General features: G+C 38.2%; 1 protein-coding gene across 1 annotated transcript in view; it reads right to left on the minus strand.

The window, feature by feature from the left end:
• GRM4 (glutamate metabotropic receptor 4) overlaps nt 1-15,615 on the minus strand; it is a 341,390-nt gene that overhangs the window by 314,639 nt on the left and 11,136 nt on the right. The window contains exon 3 of the mRNA XM_081949329.1: nt 1,058-1,976. Coding sequence (XP_081805455.1) covers nt 1,058-1,588 — 531 coding nt within the window. The 5' untranslated portion in view covers nt 1,589-1,976. The remainder of the gene's footprint in view (nt 1-1,057; nt 1,977-15,615) is intronic.

Here is a 15,615-nt window from a genome sequence, read left to right on the forward strand (position 1 = left end):
ATCCTGAAAAGTACCCATAATGCTTGAGATAGCGTAGCAATGGGGAAATTTAACCTACTTAAAGCAACCTTCCTTGTCCTAATCCAGCTATGTTGGACTTTGTCTACCAAAATCTGCATGCACCATGGCTGAATGCTGGTACTAAATCCAAAACTGAGGAAATTGAATCTAAAAATAAGCATGACAGTGCTGAAACCATTAGCTTTAAAATTAAAAGCACACCAGCGATGTTAAGTATATTATTGTATAACAAGTCTATCACATGAGAATAAGAGACTGTATTGCGTTAGCATTCATTCAGCACAAATGTTTTCTCCTCTATTCTTTCGAAATCTGCACTGAGGTATTTTTAACAATGTGTATGAAAGTCTGCCATTGTCAAACCTGCACCACAAACAACTTGCTCTGTCATTGCTATAATTAGCAATATTAAAAGGCAATGTGTGAGAAGTCTTCAGAATATTTTAGCACCCAAAGATAAATCAAGCAAGCCCTGTGCGCTCACCTGCACTTAGGGCTGACCAAGCCCCCAAGATTTGGAAATTTCAGGTATACCTTAAAAAAGGTCTTCTCCCTCTTGCTGGTTTATAAGTGGCTTGTTAGCATAGATCCATCATTCATACTCTTTCATTCTCAGATAGCATCTTCTGAAGTACATCCGACATGAATATTCTACTTGACATTAAAACAAAACATAAAATTCTCAATCGGTCTCAACACTGGGAATCTGGGCAGCATCTGATAGGATTGGAATCAGTTTTCCTTGCAAAAGTGGAAAGCAGAGGTATTTCCCTACCTGAACAAATTCCTCACAGGAAACCAAGAGCTCTTTAAACACCCTCAGAATACAAAAGGAATGTTTGATCTGCTTTTCTCATCACATAGCAAGAACTTAGTTTTCCATAATCATTGTTAAAACCACTTTAACATTTTTTTTCCCCCACTTAACAGTCACTGGCAACTATTTTAGCACCTGCAGATTGAATTGCAAATTATCTTGCGCAGCTAGGAGAGGAGAGGAGAAGAGGAAAAAGAAGCTAATAGACTGCAATCTTACCTTAAAAAGGCGCAAGATGTTGGCCACCATAATAGAGACAGAGCTGCCAGATGCACCAATTACTCCAACCACACGTTCTGGCTTTGTGATGATAGGAGGGCCCCCATTAACACAACGCACCTCAGTACTGTCCTTCTCGATTAGGGCCTGAACAAAGGTGAGGGACTGCTCCAAAGCATGCGTGTCTCGAGAACAGGTATCCAGGATGCGGGCCCCCAAAGTGATGTTTGGAAGTAGTTCAGGATCATTGTTGATTCGATCCAGAGCAAAAAGCATGGCCTCGAGACGATGAATCCCTTTCTCCTTCTTTAGCTCTCCACAGGCCTTTCCCTCAGAGCCACGTCCGTGAACAGGGAAGAGGCCTCCTAAAGTGATATCCCCATCAAGGCGAATGGAGTTCATGTGGGGGTGCCCTTGGCCTTTGGGTTTGGCTGTGCAGACCGGCTGATACCACCAGCCACAGCAGACACTCATGAACAAACAGAAGGAGAGTTGCTCCATGCACACAGATCCCCCCTTCTTCCCAGTCATCGCTAAATCCTACTTGAAACTCAATCCCATCAGCCTAAAGATCCATGGAAACCAAGGATTGTATTACCGAAATCTGGGTTGGAAATGGCTTCTCCCAACATATCAAAGGGCTGAGACTAAAATGAAGTGTTCAAAGCATGGTTTACTTTTCCCTTAATTATCCATCACTTTTTGGTCATGATTTCCAATCAACTCCAGTATCCATTTCAATGCAGGTGCTGAAGAACAGAGAGGTAGCTGCTTCCGAAATGAATTCACAAGATCCCTTTCCAAGCCCTCTGAAGGACCATAACAGGGCAGCTAATGAAGAGCACCAGGTTTTGCATAATTTTATGGAAGCAGAAGAGGGGGAAAAGAACCTCTTTTCTTCCTTTTTTTTCTTCGGTCCCTGAAAGGAAGAAAGATCTTTTCTTCCTTTTTTTTCTTCGGTCCCTGAAAGGAAGAAAGAAAGGACATTCATTATTCAAATATTTTCTCAAAAAGGCATTAAGTTGTAGCACAAAAAATCTCCGGGATTTGCTTGATCAGAGTTTTTGTTATGCTTTGAGAAAGGCAATGTTGGGTCAAAAGCAACACACAAGGGAGAGGGGAGAAACTACATCTGAAGATACCTAAGCTCCATATCTTATTTATGGATTTGAAGCAGGCCTTCCATCAGTGGAAGCTTACTGGGCCATGAGGATTATCTAGTCTTTTAAAAGTCAACCTGGATTCTTCCTTGAGTGGAAGGAGGGAAATTAATGCATTCACTTTGCTTTATAGGTGCTTGGTACCACTGCATTATTTAAAAGAATTGAGGAAGGGGGAAAGGAAAATAATATTTGCCTGCTTTGTAAAAGTCAAAGCAGATATTTACTCTATTGGGAACTCAATATCAAAATGACCACACATTGGATTTGCAAAAAAACGATACAACCTCAACAAATCAATACATTCACCTTTAAGATGCTAGATAAGTGTAACAGAAAAATAGGAAAGTTATATTCTGTGCTGTATAAAAATACAGTTGACCCAGTGCAAATGTGCATTGAAAGCAGGGTTTCAGGCAGGTTTACTTCTTTATTTTTTACATCAAATAACAAAACAAGAAGTTGTTTCTGTCCTTCTGATTAATCACTAGTGTAGAAATATATATATATTACTACACTACACAACCCCTGGTATGCCTAAATATGGGAGGAAGGTCACTACTCCCTCTTTCCCTGGCTCAACTGATAAGGAGGAGAGCCTTTGGCTTAGTGGCTAAGACTTCTGCCTAAGATATAATACAGCCCAGGTTCAAATCCCAGTAAGGGTATGGCTAGCTGATGAGAGCTAATTAGCTCGAAATAGATCTATACTAGTCTCCCTTTATTTATTTATCACTACAAATACAACACTATATATATATATATATATATATATATATATATATATATATATATATATATATATATATATATATATATATATATATATATATATAGAATACCCTTTGAACAACTGATAGAAAGGGGAAGGAAATGTTCCTTTTCCTCCTTGAGAAGCATACAGTGTTCATCACAAATAGGAAGAAATGACAAAGTTGCACTTTAAAACATCAATCAAACATCTGCACATTTTTATCATAGACTTCTAAAGCAATTCTCCTTGGAGAATAATCCAAGTCCCACCTTGCCTTAGGCATGAAGGCTTACTGTTGGCTGTGGGCCAATTATTCTCTCTCAGCCTAACCCACATCATGGGGTTGTTATTGTAGGGAAAACAGGACAAAGAAGGTAGAGTAGAGTAGAGTAGAGTAGAGTAGAGTAGAGTAGAATAGAATAGAATAGAATAGAATAGAATAGAATAGAATAGAATAGAATAGAATAGAATAGAATAACTGAGTTGGAAGGGACCTTGAAGGTCTTCTAGTTCAACCCCTTGCTTAGACAGGAAACTCTACACCACTTCAAACAAATGGTTATCCAACATCTTCTTAAAAACTTCCAGTGTTGGAGCATTCACAACTTCATTCACAAAAAGGTGTATTAATTAGGTTCACCGTCTTGAATTATTACTAAAAATAATAATAGCTAGATAAATAAATGGTAGAAGGTGAGTATATAATATTATAATATGTAAATTATATTTATACATAAATTACCTGAACTTTCATGTGTCTGATGCTTAAATAGGAAAAAAGCTTTTTAAGTGCTGAATGAAAATCTTCTCTTGATAAAGTATTACAAAAAGGTGCAGAGAGTTTCCTAGCATGTTCATTTTGGAGGGCATTCATGCTTTTTTATGCTTGTGACTTCTGTGAACAGAGGAAAACAGGCACCTCTTGGGTGGTGAAGCATCACTTTCACTAATAAGACCTTAATAAATGTTAACGTTTAATGAGCAATATTAATCAAGCAGACTTATGTTTGCAGTTACGGATGCATTCTGAGAACAGGTTTCTAGGATTTCAGGGAGTTTTTCTGTCTCATCTGAAAATACAACTTGGGATCTTTTCACGGAAAGGCATATGCTATAGCTTCATGTTCTATAACTATAACAATAGACATTTAGAAAAGGAAGTACGTCTAGCATATATGTTTAACAGACCACTGGAGAATAGGTGAACCATTGATATTTAATGATGAATAAAATTCTGATGGGTTATGTAGAATTGGAATCGGGGCTTAGATTTAGTATGTCATAACATAAAAGAAGGACAGCCTTTGTACCAGTGACGTGCGGTGAGGTTTATGGTTGGTGAGGCTGGTGATGTCATCAGGAAGGCGGGGAATGGGACCACATGTGCAGGAGGCTGAGGCAGCCTCAGCCTCCTGCACATGTGGTCCCATTCCCCGCCTTCCTGAGTCTACATGAAGGGGATCATGGAGCACGAGCCAGCAGAGCATGCTCCGCGGTCCCCTTCATGTTGACTCAGGAAGGCAGGGAATCGGACCACGTGTGCCTTTCCCCTTTTTTTTTCTTTTCATGATGAGAGCGGTGAGGCTCTGCCTCCCCTGCCTCCCCTGACCGCACGTCCCTGCTTTGTACATTTCAGTTTGTCCCAAAGGTATCAGCCACAAAAGAGATTTTCTACCAATGAAGTTGGAACAGATTTTGTTATTTGCAGATTAGATACTAATACTGTATACAATGTGATTGCCATTAGCCACAGTAGTCTTATATCAGCCATCTGTGGGGATTTTGCTAAAGCCAATCTTTTTAAACCACATCAAGAAATCACCCTCACAAACCCTGAGCCCTTTTTTCCCATTATGCTGGACACAAGCACCTTTTGGATTATATATAAAGGTTAATAAAAAAGAACCAAGTTAGATACAGTTAAGTCTTGATTATTAGGGGGGAAATGTTATGGTGCAGGATTTAGCTAAATAAAGGAGGGATAATGATAACAACGTATATATAGGTATGGGTACAACATAAGAAAACTGAATGTAAATTGTAAACAGTGATTTGGAAAGGGGGATTAGAAAACTTTGTTATTAAGTATTATGGATGTTTAGCTAGAATAGGATATAAGGATTCAGTGTTATTGGAGGATTTTAGAAATAGTAAATGAAATGCCAGTATGTGGTTATGTATTAAATCTTGGTATATTTTATGATGAAGGATGTTTAAACAATTATATTCAAATGAAAATGGAGGTATGATGATGGTAACATGTATAAATATCTGAGTTGAAATACTTGAGTCAATATGAATTATGTTTGTTGACTGTGGAAGAGATGCACGAAAGCCTTTTTGTAACCAACTGATACACTTTCTACAGTGTGTTGTGTTTGTTTTGAAAATAAAAAATAAAAAAAATATTTTAAAAAAGCACATTTCCCTATTACTATGTACATCTTTATCTTTCCTCCTATGCAATAGATCACCGTCCTCATGTCATTCTGGCCATTTCCATCTCATTTTTTATGGTGAGTTTTTCTAGCTTCTGAACTCGCACAAGGAAGGTCTTGTGCACTGGATATATGTAAGGGGAATGGCTTCCCTGCCATCCACTCGTTCCTTCTAGAATAGTCACACATAAACACATCCCTGGGTCCTCTCATCCTCCTTGGCCAGCATCCCACTGCAATGACGTTTACTTGTGGCTGGTTGGCTGGCTGTGTCACAGGCAGCTCTGTTGGGAGAAGCCCCTGACTCGGTTGGTATGGTAGACAATCATTCAGTCTCATGAAACATTTTGCTGCTCCTGCATTATGAATTTTCTTTGAATGGGCACCATAAAAATGCCAGGAGACATAATGAACAAATGGTGACATTCTGAAAGAGGAAAGTACCATACCCGAGACTTGTAATATGACTTGCACTAGCCTGCTGCCTTCAAGATTACTAAAAAATGCCATCGTCTCCCAAATGTTAAAATTAGAGTCAACTGCTTTGAGAAGCAGAGGGCTTTTTTTTTGCTTTGAACAGTGACCACCTTGGGGGTAGCTCTACTTCATATTTTTCCCACTTCACTTAGTTTTGCCTACTACCAATATCCTGTGTGACCTTGATCCACTCATTTTGCTTCAGCTGTTTTCCTTCCCATTGATAGAATGAGCTAATAGTGATTGCCTACCTTAGTAAAAAAAAAAAAACACCACTTAAGCACCATTGTTTAAGAGTCCTAGTTTCATAGCCCTGATATTGCTACATTAATCTTTATAATGTGATGACCTCCCAGAAAATAATATTCCCCTCTTACTATCAAAACACAGGCAACAAATTATAATAAAAGGCCATGGGGAAAATGCAGGAAAAGAAACAGAATCATTATTCAGTCTGAATCCATCTCTCTGTGCATAAATAATTTTGCTCAAGGAAAAATTATTGTTAACAGTTGACTGCAATCCTTAGGTTACAACATTGTAGCCTCCCATCTCAAGAGAATGATAGCGCCCAGAAGCTGTTTGGATGTACCAGGCAGAAACTTCAAGGTTTTTCTTTTAAAAAGTGATACCACAAGAATTGACATTGTACAGGCAAGAATATCCAGAGTAAGACCTCACTCAAAGTTCTCAATTTAGATTATGTAAATAGAATATGTTAAGTCAAAACCAAACAAACCACCTTATGGCTTTGCATATTATATGACCTCAGAACTGCAATGTATACATTACAAATTATAGCTTAAGCACAATGTGAACCCATCATAAGGACGAAGAAGTCATGAAGTGCTGAATCATTCTGGACCTTGGCTATTTCAAGGCAATAATGGTGTCATCACTATGTGGGATTTGGAGGCTTCTAGATATTGATCTGGATGTATCAGGCTGGATTCCAACTTTGGATAGCCTAAAATTTGATCCAGAATGGATTTATAGAGCTTTGGCAGCCTTTTAGTCACAAACCATAAAATGTTATGTCTAAGGGTGGGAATCAAAAACCACTTTGCATTGTTGCAGACATGCAGATGATTCTGCTATAAAGCTAATTTCATGGAAGGACTCAGCAGTCCTTCTCTCATTCTCCACTTGATGTCAATATATAAAGTTCACACACCTTAAAAGTCACCGGTGTCCTCTCAAGCAGACAAGCCATTTTTCTTTGCTTTTCTGAATGAGACGTAATTGGCTTCCTCCATCACAAGGGCTGTTGTGAGGATTGATTGTGCATTGTATGAAACTCACTTTTGAAAATAAAAAAACCCTGCATTATATCTGAACTAGGAAACAAATAACCTTTCAGTACTGCCCAGTCAAATGTTACGATTATTTTGCAAAACAGAGCTGAATTGAAAAGGCTGCTAATAGATGTATTTCATATTCCATAAAGCACCACGAATCCAGCCAGGTATTGGCTCAGCAGTACTTCAATACTTTCTTGGGTAAACTTTTATATAGAGATGCCTGTCTATCTTTATATTTATTTCCCCCTTTGAATGTTGAGGCACTTCAGTGGCTGATGGCTTGCAGAATCACCGGCACTGTTTGTAATATGGGCTCAAAATCCACACTGTAATAGCAATAACAATAGCACTTAGACTTATATACCGCTTCACAGTGCTTTACAGCCCTTTCTAAGTGGTTTACAGAGTCAGCATATTGCCCCCAACAATCTTGGTCTTCATTTGATCCACCTCAGAAGGATGGAAGACTAAGTCAACCTTGAGCTGGTGAGACTCGAACGGACAAACTGCTGGCAGCCGGTAATCTGCAGAAGTAGCTTGCAGTACTGCACTCTAACCACTGTGGGTTAAGCTCTTATCCACGTAACGTTGAAGTAGTTATGTGAACTATGCATTCTAAATCCAACCTGAATTTTGCATATCACTGATTAGCCATTGATTTTAGCACAATGTTTGATACCATGGACTTTTAAAATCATTTCTGTAGCTGGTTCTCTAGCAGCAGACATCCCACCCCCAGCATAAGAATTATGAGAATTACTTTACTGTTTGTTATTAATTACAGATAGATCAGACACCAATAACCATTGGACCACATATCTGATCAACCTCTGGCCTGATTCACTGGACATGTTTGAAATTGGGCATATTATTTATGCATGTGGAAAAAATAAGGAAAATGTATTGTGACACACAACATATCTCTATTCAATTTTATGTAGTGATTCCTATCTACAGCATGCAATCTCCAATATGCTATCCCAAAATTAATTCAAACCTTGGTCCAAAATGACTTCCTTATCTCTATTGTAGGCTCAGCCTTTCCTCAGCGGTGGTCAGGGCAGTATCCTTTCTCATAAAACCTACACAACAATGCTGTGACATGGTGTAGGCTAATAGAAAGAGTGAGTTGGCCAATATCAATGACTGAGCTTCATAACTGATTAGGAATTTGAAGCTGGCCCTTCCCCTAGACCAGGGGTTCCCAACCTTTTCTATAACCAGCACCCGTAGAACGCTTCTGATATATTCTCGCACCCCTTACAAAAGTAAATAATTATATGCATATAATTATGCATATGCACTACAATTTTGAAACTTCTAAAATCAAGTTTTCACACCCCCTGGAATATCGTCTCACATCTCCGGTTGGGAAATACCACCCCACAGTCCAATAGCCGAATCACTATATCCAGAAGTGGTATTCAGCCAGTTCTCTCTGGTTCGGGCGAACCGGTAGCGGTGAGTGTGGGAGGCTCTGCCCACCCGCCCCGACGTAATGCACGACCTTCTGCACAGAAGGTCACATTTGCAAACCAGTAGGGAAGGTAAGTGAATCCCACCACTGACTATACTCCATGTGCCATTTTGTGTGAGTGGGGGCAAGGCATATTTGAATGTGAAATAAAAGGGAAGGAAAAAGATCCAGAATAATCAAGACCTTTTATCTTGGTTTTGTTTGTTATTTCCTTATAATTAAACACATGCACATATAAAACATTCCCAAATAGCAAGTGAACAAACTGCATAGTCATAATGGAACATCTTCCTTCATTTTGTCTCTGCACCTGTGGTGATTTTTCATGATCTGAGAATCACTGGACTTTTTGCGTTTGGTGAATGAAAGCCATTTGCATTCCTTTCAAAGGTTCAGCCTATGTGTTTCTAATAGAAAACTCTGCTGCCATGGCTTTCCTCTACTGTTGCTACATGAACCATGTCACCATGGGACATCTCTCCCATTATTTCAAGATCAGGATCATCTTTCAGTCACACATCAGTGGTGTGATTGTTAATTTGCAATAACAAACCAATGTTAACAGCCTTTGAATCAACACTGGAACCTTGAATGTGCGAACAAGTCCTTGGCAATGATGATAGGAAGGCCTGGGAGCTTTAATTAAGGGTCAGCAGATAGGTAGGTCTAGGAGTGATAATGGATAAGCAGATAGCCCATAATGTTAAATGGAAGGGAAAACAAATTGCTCAATGGTATGGAAACAGATTCATAAAATTCGGAAACAAACTGAAAAAAGTCATAAAAATTCTCATAGACCATATTGGAGCTGCCTTAGATGCTGAGTAACATCAGAATACTATTATTGCTGGATTATGTGAACAAATCAGATATTAGAATATAAAGTGTGATTTAGGGAATACAAACCATCGTATAAATATGCCAGAATAAAAGCTGCCAAGAAAGTCAGCCAACATTTGTCCATCAGGGTCTAATTTTCTCATACCTAAGTTAAAAGTCCTATCCACCAGTCTTTGAACTGGCATTAAACTATACCATTATAAGCATTAGTGACCCCCATCCCATTGCAACAATGATACTCAGAAATGGCTTATGCTTATTTGCTGTGGACAGGGCAAATTCAGCAAAGGAATTGGTAGATTCTCCCACCATTTTTCTCTCCCTCGTATGAATGCTGTCAACCATCTCTCCCTTTATGGATTGGGGAGGAGGTGTGTTTTGTCCAAAAGCTAGAGCAGCAAGTTTGGCACAACTGCTTTACATGGAACTGTTCAAAGAAGGACATTATAAATTGATATTCACTGATTATTAAATGTCTTTGGATATGGGTTAAGCACTAGTCCAGATTATATGGTATAGGGAACAGATGAAGACAATATCATGAGATCATGAGGTCACAGTAGAAGAAGAAAAGGTGGAATATGTCGGGGCTGCAGTTAGATGCAAAAAAAGAAAAATGATTAGTCCATAGACCTACAATTCATTTAATTCAAGTTCTATCAACTGAGATAGAACTGCATGTAAGGAAGTTGCTTAAAATATTCAATAGAAGGGAAACTTTAGCGTAAAAAAGGGCTTGTTTGAAATAGTAACATCTATGCTGCGAGGATAAGAGAGGGGGAAAGGCAATTAGGTAAAACATCTGCCTGGCCAGAAAATCTGAAAGAGAACTGTCAGATGCAAACAGCTGGAAGAAGGAAAAACAGGCAGCCTGGAATAGGAACAGATAAAGGACGGTTTTGTTAGGAGAAGGGCTAATAGAGTACTTATCTCATTTCATTGATTCTGCTCCCAGGAAAGAAATAGAGCAAATGAACTTGGGAATGCTATTAGCATTCCAGGCAGAGATAGGGTTGGGAGAATGGGAAGGGGGGTACTTAAATTGGACACAGTTTAGCAGTACCAGTTGATCCCCTGAAGAGCAGCAATTAAAGAGCAGTTTAGTGCTGAAAAGTGACACTCTGAATATGGAAACACGAGGTCTACATTCATTAACTTCTCAGTGATCACAAAGCCTTTTTGCTCCATTTCAAAGGCCAAAACAAAAGTTCCCCTGCCACTTCCCATCTGCATATTTTGCTACTGGAGACAGTAGGGATTTAAAAATGCAATAATTCAATATTACTCTGCAGCACATGAGCTGCTAGAGCCAGGATCTTTAACAGGCAGGGATCCTACCCTGCAACCATGGGAGAAAGAGAGAACTAACTCAGTCACATTGCATATTAGCATATCTGACCCTTCAATTGTTTTAGGCCAATAAACTAGCTGAGAATAAGGTACAACCAACCTTGCAAAAGATGGCAAGGCTTTTGCATCATTAATGACTGCCCGAAAGAGAGAGTTTCAACTTGCACTAATAGGCTAACCATGCTGAATTTCTTTCGTATACAGAAATTAAAAATACAAGAGTCCTGTCATATGAACACTTGATACATTAGAAATACAACTGAGTCTGTATGTCCTGATTTCTTCACTGGAATGCAGCAAAAGTTGTGGCAGCACATCATCCTAAGACAACCCTTCTTAACAACTGCAATGCCATTTTAAAACCGAAGTTAGGCTAAAAGTAAGTAAAGTTAGTTTGACTAAAATATAATGCTGGTTATCCAATGATTCAAGAGTTAGATCTTAATATCTGCTTTATTAATCAATTTAATATTGTCAGTATGTGTAGCAAAATGTAGAATGTAAGAAGTAAAATCCCAAAATTTTCCAACCCAAGAGAAAAGGCAGCAGGCTTCATAAATGAGGAGTCAGCAATTATAAACATATAATAAAGGTATGACTCTTCATGCTAAATTATCTTTGAATAACCAGAGAAAGAAATAAGAGCTACTCTAATTAAGAAATGCAAAAGTCCTCCTGAGTCTAAAGTTACTAATTATACTCTCAGTTTCTCTTAGTTTGCTCTTCTTATTTAGTGACAGAAATAAAGAGATTTTACACATAATATTTCTTTGTAAAGTATCTATAATAAACTAGTGATAAGGCATACTCCTGCAAATGGGCCAGGCATCCTACTTATGTGGAAATAAAATAGCTATAACTTTTGTGATTCTTTTCTCACTTTTAGCAGATACGTTTCTTTCCTGTAAATTTCCTTTCCAGGAGGAATTAAGTTCCTGAGAATACATGATCCCCAGAATGAAACTTATAGTAGTATTAGTTATCCCCCCTAATATCAAGGCATACACCTGTTGCTTAATGTTTTGTGGTTTTATCCAATATTATTTCATGGGGTGCAAGCTCCAACATGCTTCTCCTTACACATAATATTTCTACTATATGAGCTGTATGGGTTCCCAATAATTTTCTGGCTATAAATACTGTAAGTGTGCTGGTTATAATCTATAAATCCTTTTATGGTATAAAACCGGGTCATCTGAAGGACTGTCTGCTCCCCAAACAGAAAGGTACAAGAAGGGCATTTCATTGAAACAATAATCTCATTGTTCCCCACATGAACAATGTGGTGACCCCATTCCCTTTGGAGTGACCTTTCCCTTACTTTTTGTCTCAATCCAACAGTCTTTAGCAAGGTGGTTTAGACCTGTCTCTTTACTTAGGCTTTGCGTTCATCAAAAGCTTTGGGTCAGTGGGATTCAAAAAAAATTACTACTGGCTTGGTGAGCATGGTGTGGATTGGTGGGAATGGCATGGTGGGCGTGGCAGGGGAAGGATACTGCAAAATCCCCATTTCCTCGCAATCAGCTGGGACTCGGGAGGCAGAGAATAGATGGGGCGGGGCCAGTCAGAGGTGTATTTACCGGTTCTCTGAACTACTCAAAGTTTCTGCTACCAGTTCTCCAGAATTGGTCAGAACCTACTGAATACCACCTCTGCTTTGGGTCTCTGTGATTCTGTAGAACTTCTCAATTCTGTTCAACATTATATAGTTAGTATCTTTTAATGGGCTATGCTATTTAATATTAATTAGTTATGGGGAATTGTCTTTCTGTATGCTTACTTGAGTGGGAGGCCATATAAATGCATAAATAAATGCATAAACATATTTGATTATGACATTTTTCTTCTCTGAAGGAATTACACTGCAAGCAATCCAGTACAAAGCAATTATAGCCCATCCATCAAAGTCCATCAATTAATGCCAAAAGATGATGTTTTCTGGCACAGCAACCAACTGCTAAGATGATACAACAATGATTTAAAACTTTTTCTTTCATTTTTCCAAGCAAAAGGTTCCAGGTAACATCTGGAGGTTAACTGGTCTCTCAAAATGCTCCCAATGTCTTCCCATATTCCTTTTCCCACTCTGACACATTGAATCTAGGCTACGGTGTAGTTTTCAAATCATGTCCAAGCATGACTAACTTTTCTGTTATGACCATGAGTATTCTTTCTTCTCTCTCTCCTTCCATTGTAATTTCAAGCCCTGTAAAATCTGCTGTTATCTTCCTCACTACACAATTCACCAATCCCAGATTAGAAAGATGAGAAAAATGACATTTCTTCCTTCAGTCCTTCATCTTGTAAAAGACCTCCTTGACTCAATCTCATCATAGTCATCAACAACAACAATTCCTATTTTCATGCCTTGTACCATATATATGTGGACATCAGTATGATCCCAAACTCCCAACCAGTCTTCCTAATGCCCTGGAAATTTGTTTCTTAAAGGAAAGGACAGAAAAGGGAGAGAAAGCATTGTACAAACCAGGGATCAAACTTTCAATTTCATCTTTACTTCTTTCTCAAAAGGTCCCACAGTGCCTTAGGCAGTCTTTTAAAATAGGTATGGGAGCTACTTATAGATGGACGCTTTCTTTGGAACTCTATCTGCTTGCCCACAAAAACATAGAAGTAAGGGGTATAATAAGGAGTATCCTGGGGAGCTAGAAGAGTATTAGGGGAACACTCAATCAGTTTGTCTTCTAGAAAATCAATATTTGGCATAGGTTACACCTATCATGATAGCCATTTTGTGGTTAGGCAATATCCCAGAAACAACTCTAAAGTTCTCCTTCCAGTTCTTTTTCTATCATTTCAACTTATAAACTCCATCCTCCCCACTGGCCATGTTGAGCTCATCTGAGTTCACCTGAAGAGTATCAAATTAGGGAACACTTCATTAACATAACAAAAGCAGGCCAGGATTTTTTGGTTGGTTGGTTGTTTAGCATAGTCAGTCACATGTTTAGATTTAGCATTTTTATCCCCCTCTCGAGTACTACCAAAGACCTTGGACGGACAGTTGTTGTTTGATGGTGTTAAAGATATCATTGTAGAATGTAAGATGTTCCAAGTAAAGCTGCCTTTTGCAATTGACTGATTGTGATTTTGTCAATGCTGATGATGTTCAGGGGGGGCATTTACATGTTTTGAATTGCACTGAAGGCTCATGTTACAATTGATACTATCTTTGCTTTCTTTTGCCACAGTTGTTCTTCTATTTTCAGATCTTTATATTTTGTAATTTTCTTCTGTTGTGTCAGTTCTATTCTATGTTCAGGTATTGAAATGTCCACTATCCAAACTGTGTCTCTCTTATCAACAATCGCTAAGTCTGAATTCTAAGGCCTCAGAACACTTATCACTTCATTTATTTAGTGACCAGACCAGTTCTTACTTGCTGGCAATATCTTGCAGATATTCCAATGCACTGTTGTCATGCCATTGTTTGTAGTCAGTCTGTGTGATCTTCTTGCAGCAGTTAATAAGGTATTCTACTATTTCTTTAGCTTCTTTGCAGAGGTGGCATTTGCACTCTCTTGTTGCTTTCTTCTCAATGATGGATTTATATGCATTTGTTCTTAAGGCTTTGTCTTGTGCAGCCACAATTCACCCCTCTGTCTCTTTCTTCAACTTTCATGCTTTGAGCCATTGCTAGGTCTTGTTGTTACCTGTTTTGCCTCCAATGTTTTAATACTTTGCCTTCCATGTCTCTTTTCTATTCTTCATTTGCCCTTTCTTGTAAGCCAGTTAGGTCTCTCTTCATGGTACCTTAGCTTCAGTGCATCTTCTTCACTGTTTTTCAGATATTCTTACAATGCCCTTTTTTCTTCTTCAACTTTCTGGTGTACGTCCACAGTCACTTATTTCCCTTGGTAAGTGGAGTCTGTCAACATTGCTGCATGGATGAAGGGAATTCAAGGATTCACTGTCATTCCTGAGATTTGGAGAAACTATGTCAGTCTTCCCCTAAAATGCTATAGTCTTCTTCAAACACTGTCAAACAATGTTACAGGATATACAATAGTATGCTTGCCCTATACTAAAAATGAATATTTGCATCTTTTTAATTATATATCAGTTCAGATGATACTAGATTCTTGCAGCAGTGTTCCATTTAGAAAGGTGTAGGTCTCTCACGCTCTTATTTTAGTTGCTTTTCAAGTAGAGGTCACACATATAAATACAGCAAAAACACTTTTCAAATTTACAATGTTGTGCTTCACAATGTGTCAAATCACACCAGAAAATTCATTCATTTATTTTACAGTACTTATAAGCAACCCCAGTCTAAATTATTCTGGTCAATAGATAGAATAAATAAATAATAAATAAATATCTCCATACTTTGATTCAGTCCTAAAACAGAAATGGATTATCATTTTCTTCCAAAAGCTACCCTTAATTTTTTCATTTGGGATGGGTGGACAGTGATTTATTTATTTATTTATTTATTTATTTATTTATTTATTTATATTTGTTGCTTCTAGACCGCCCCCTCTCCCAAAAGGGACTCGGGGCGGTGTACAGTACATAGAGAATATCACAAAATACAATAAAAAAGTTAAATAGTTAAATATGTACAGTTTGGAGGAGGTTAAAATGCAATTAAAAGAACTGTACAAAGCTAATATAAATATAAGTTTTAAATCCCTAAAACAAACACAACAAATTAAAAAAACCCTAAGATAACCAGATAATAATACATTTGCCAGGAGGGACAGTTGTAATTATGCCAGGCCTGCTAATCGGAACAGG

This window comes from Natrix helvetica (assembly GCF_964273705.1).
Source record: "Natrix helvetica genome assembly, chromosome: 3".
NCBI lineage: Eukaryota > Metazoa > Chordata > Lepidosauria > Squamata > Natricidae > Natrix > Natrix helvetica.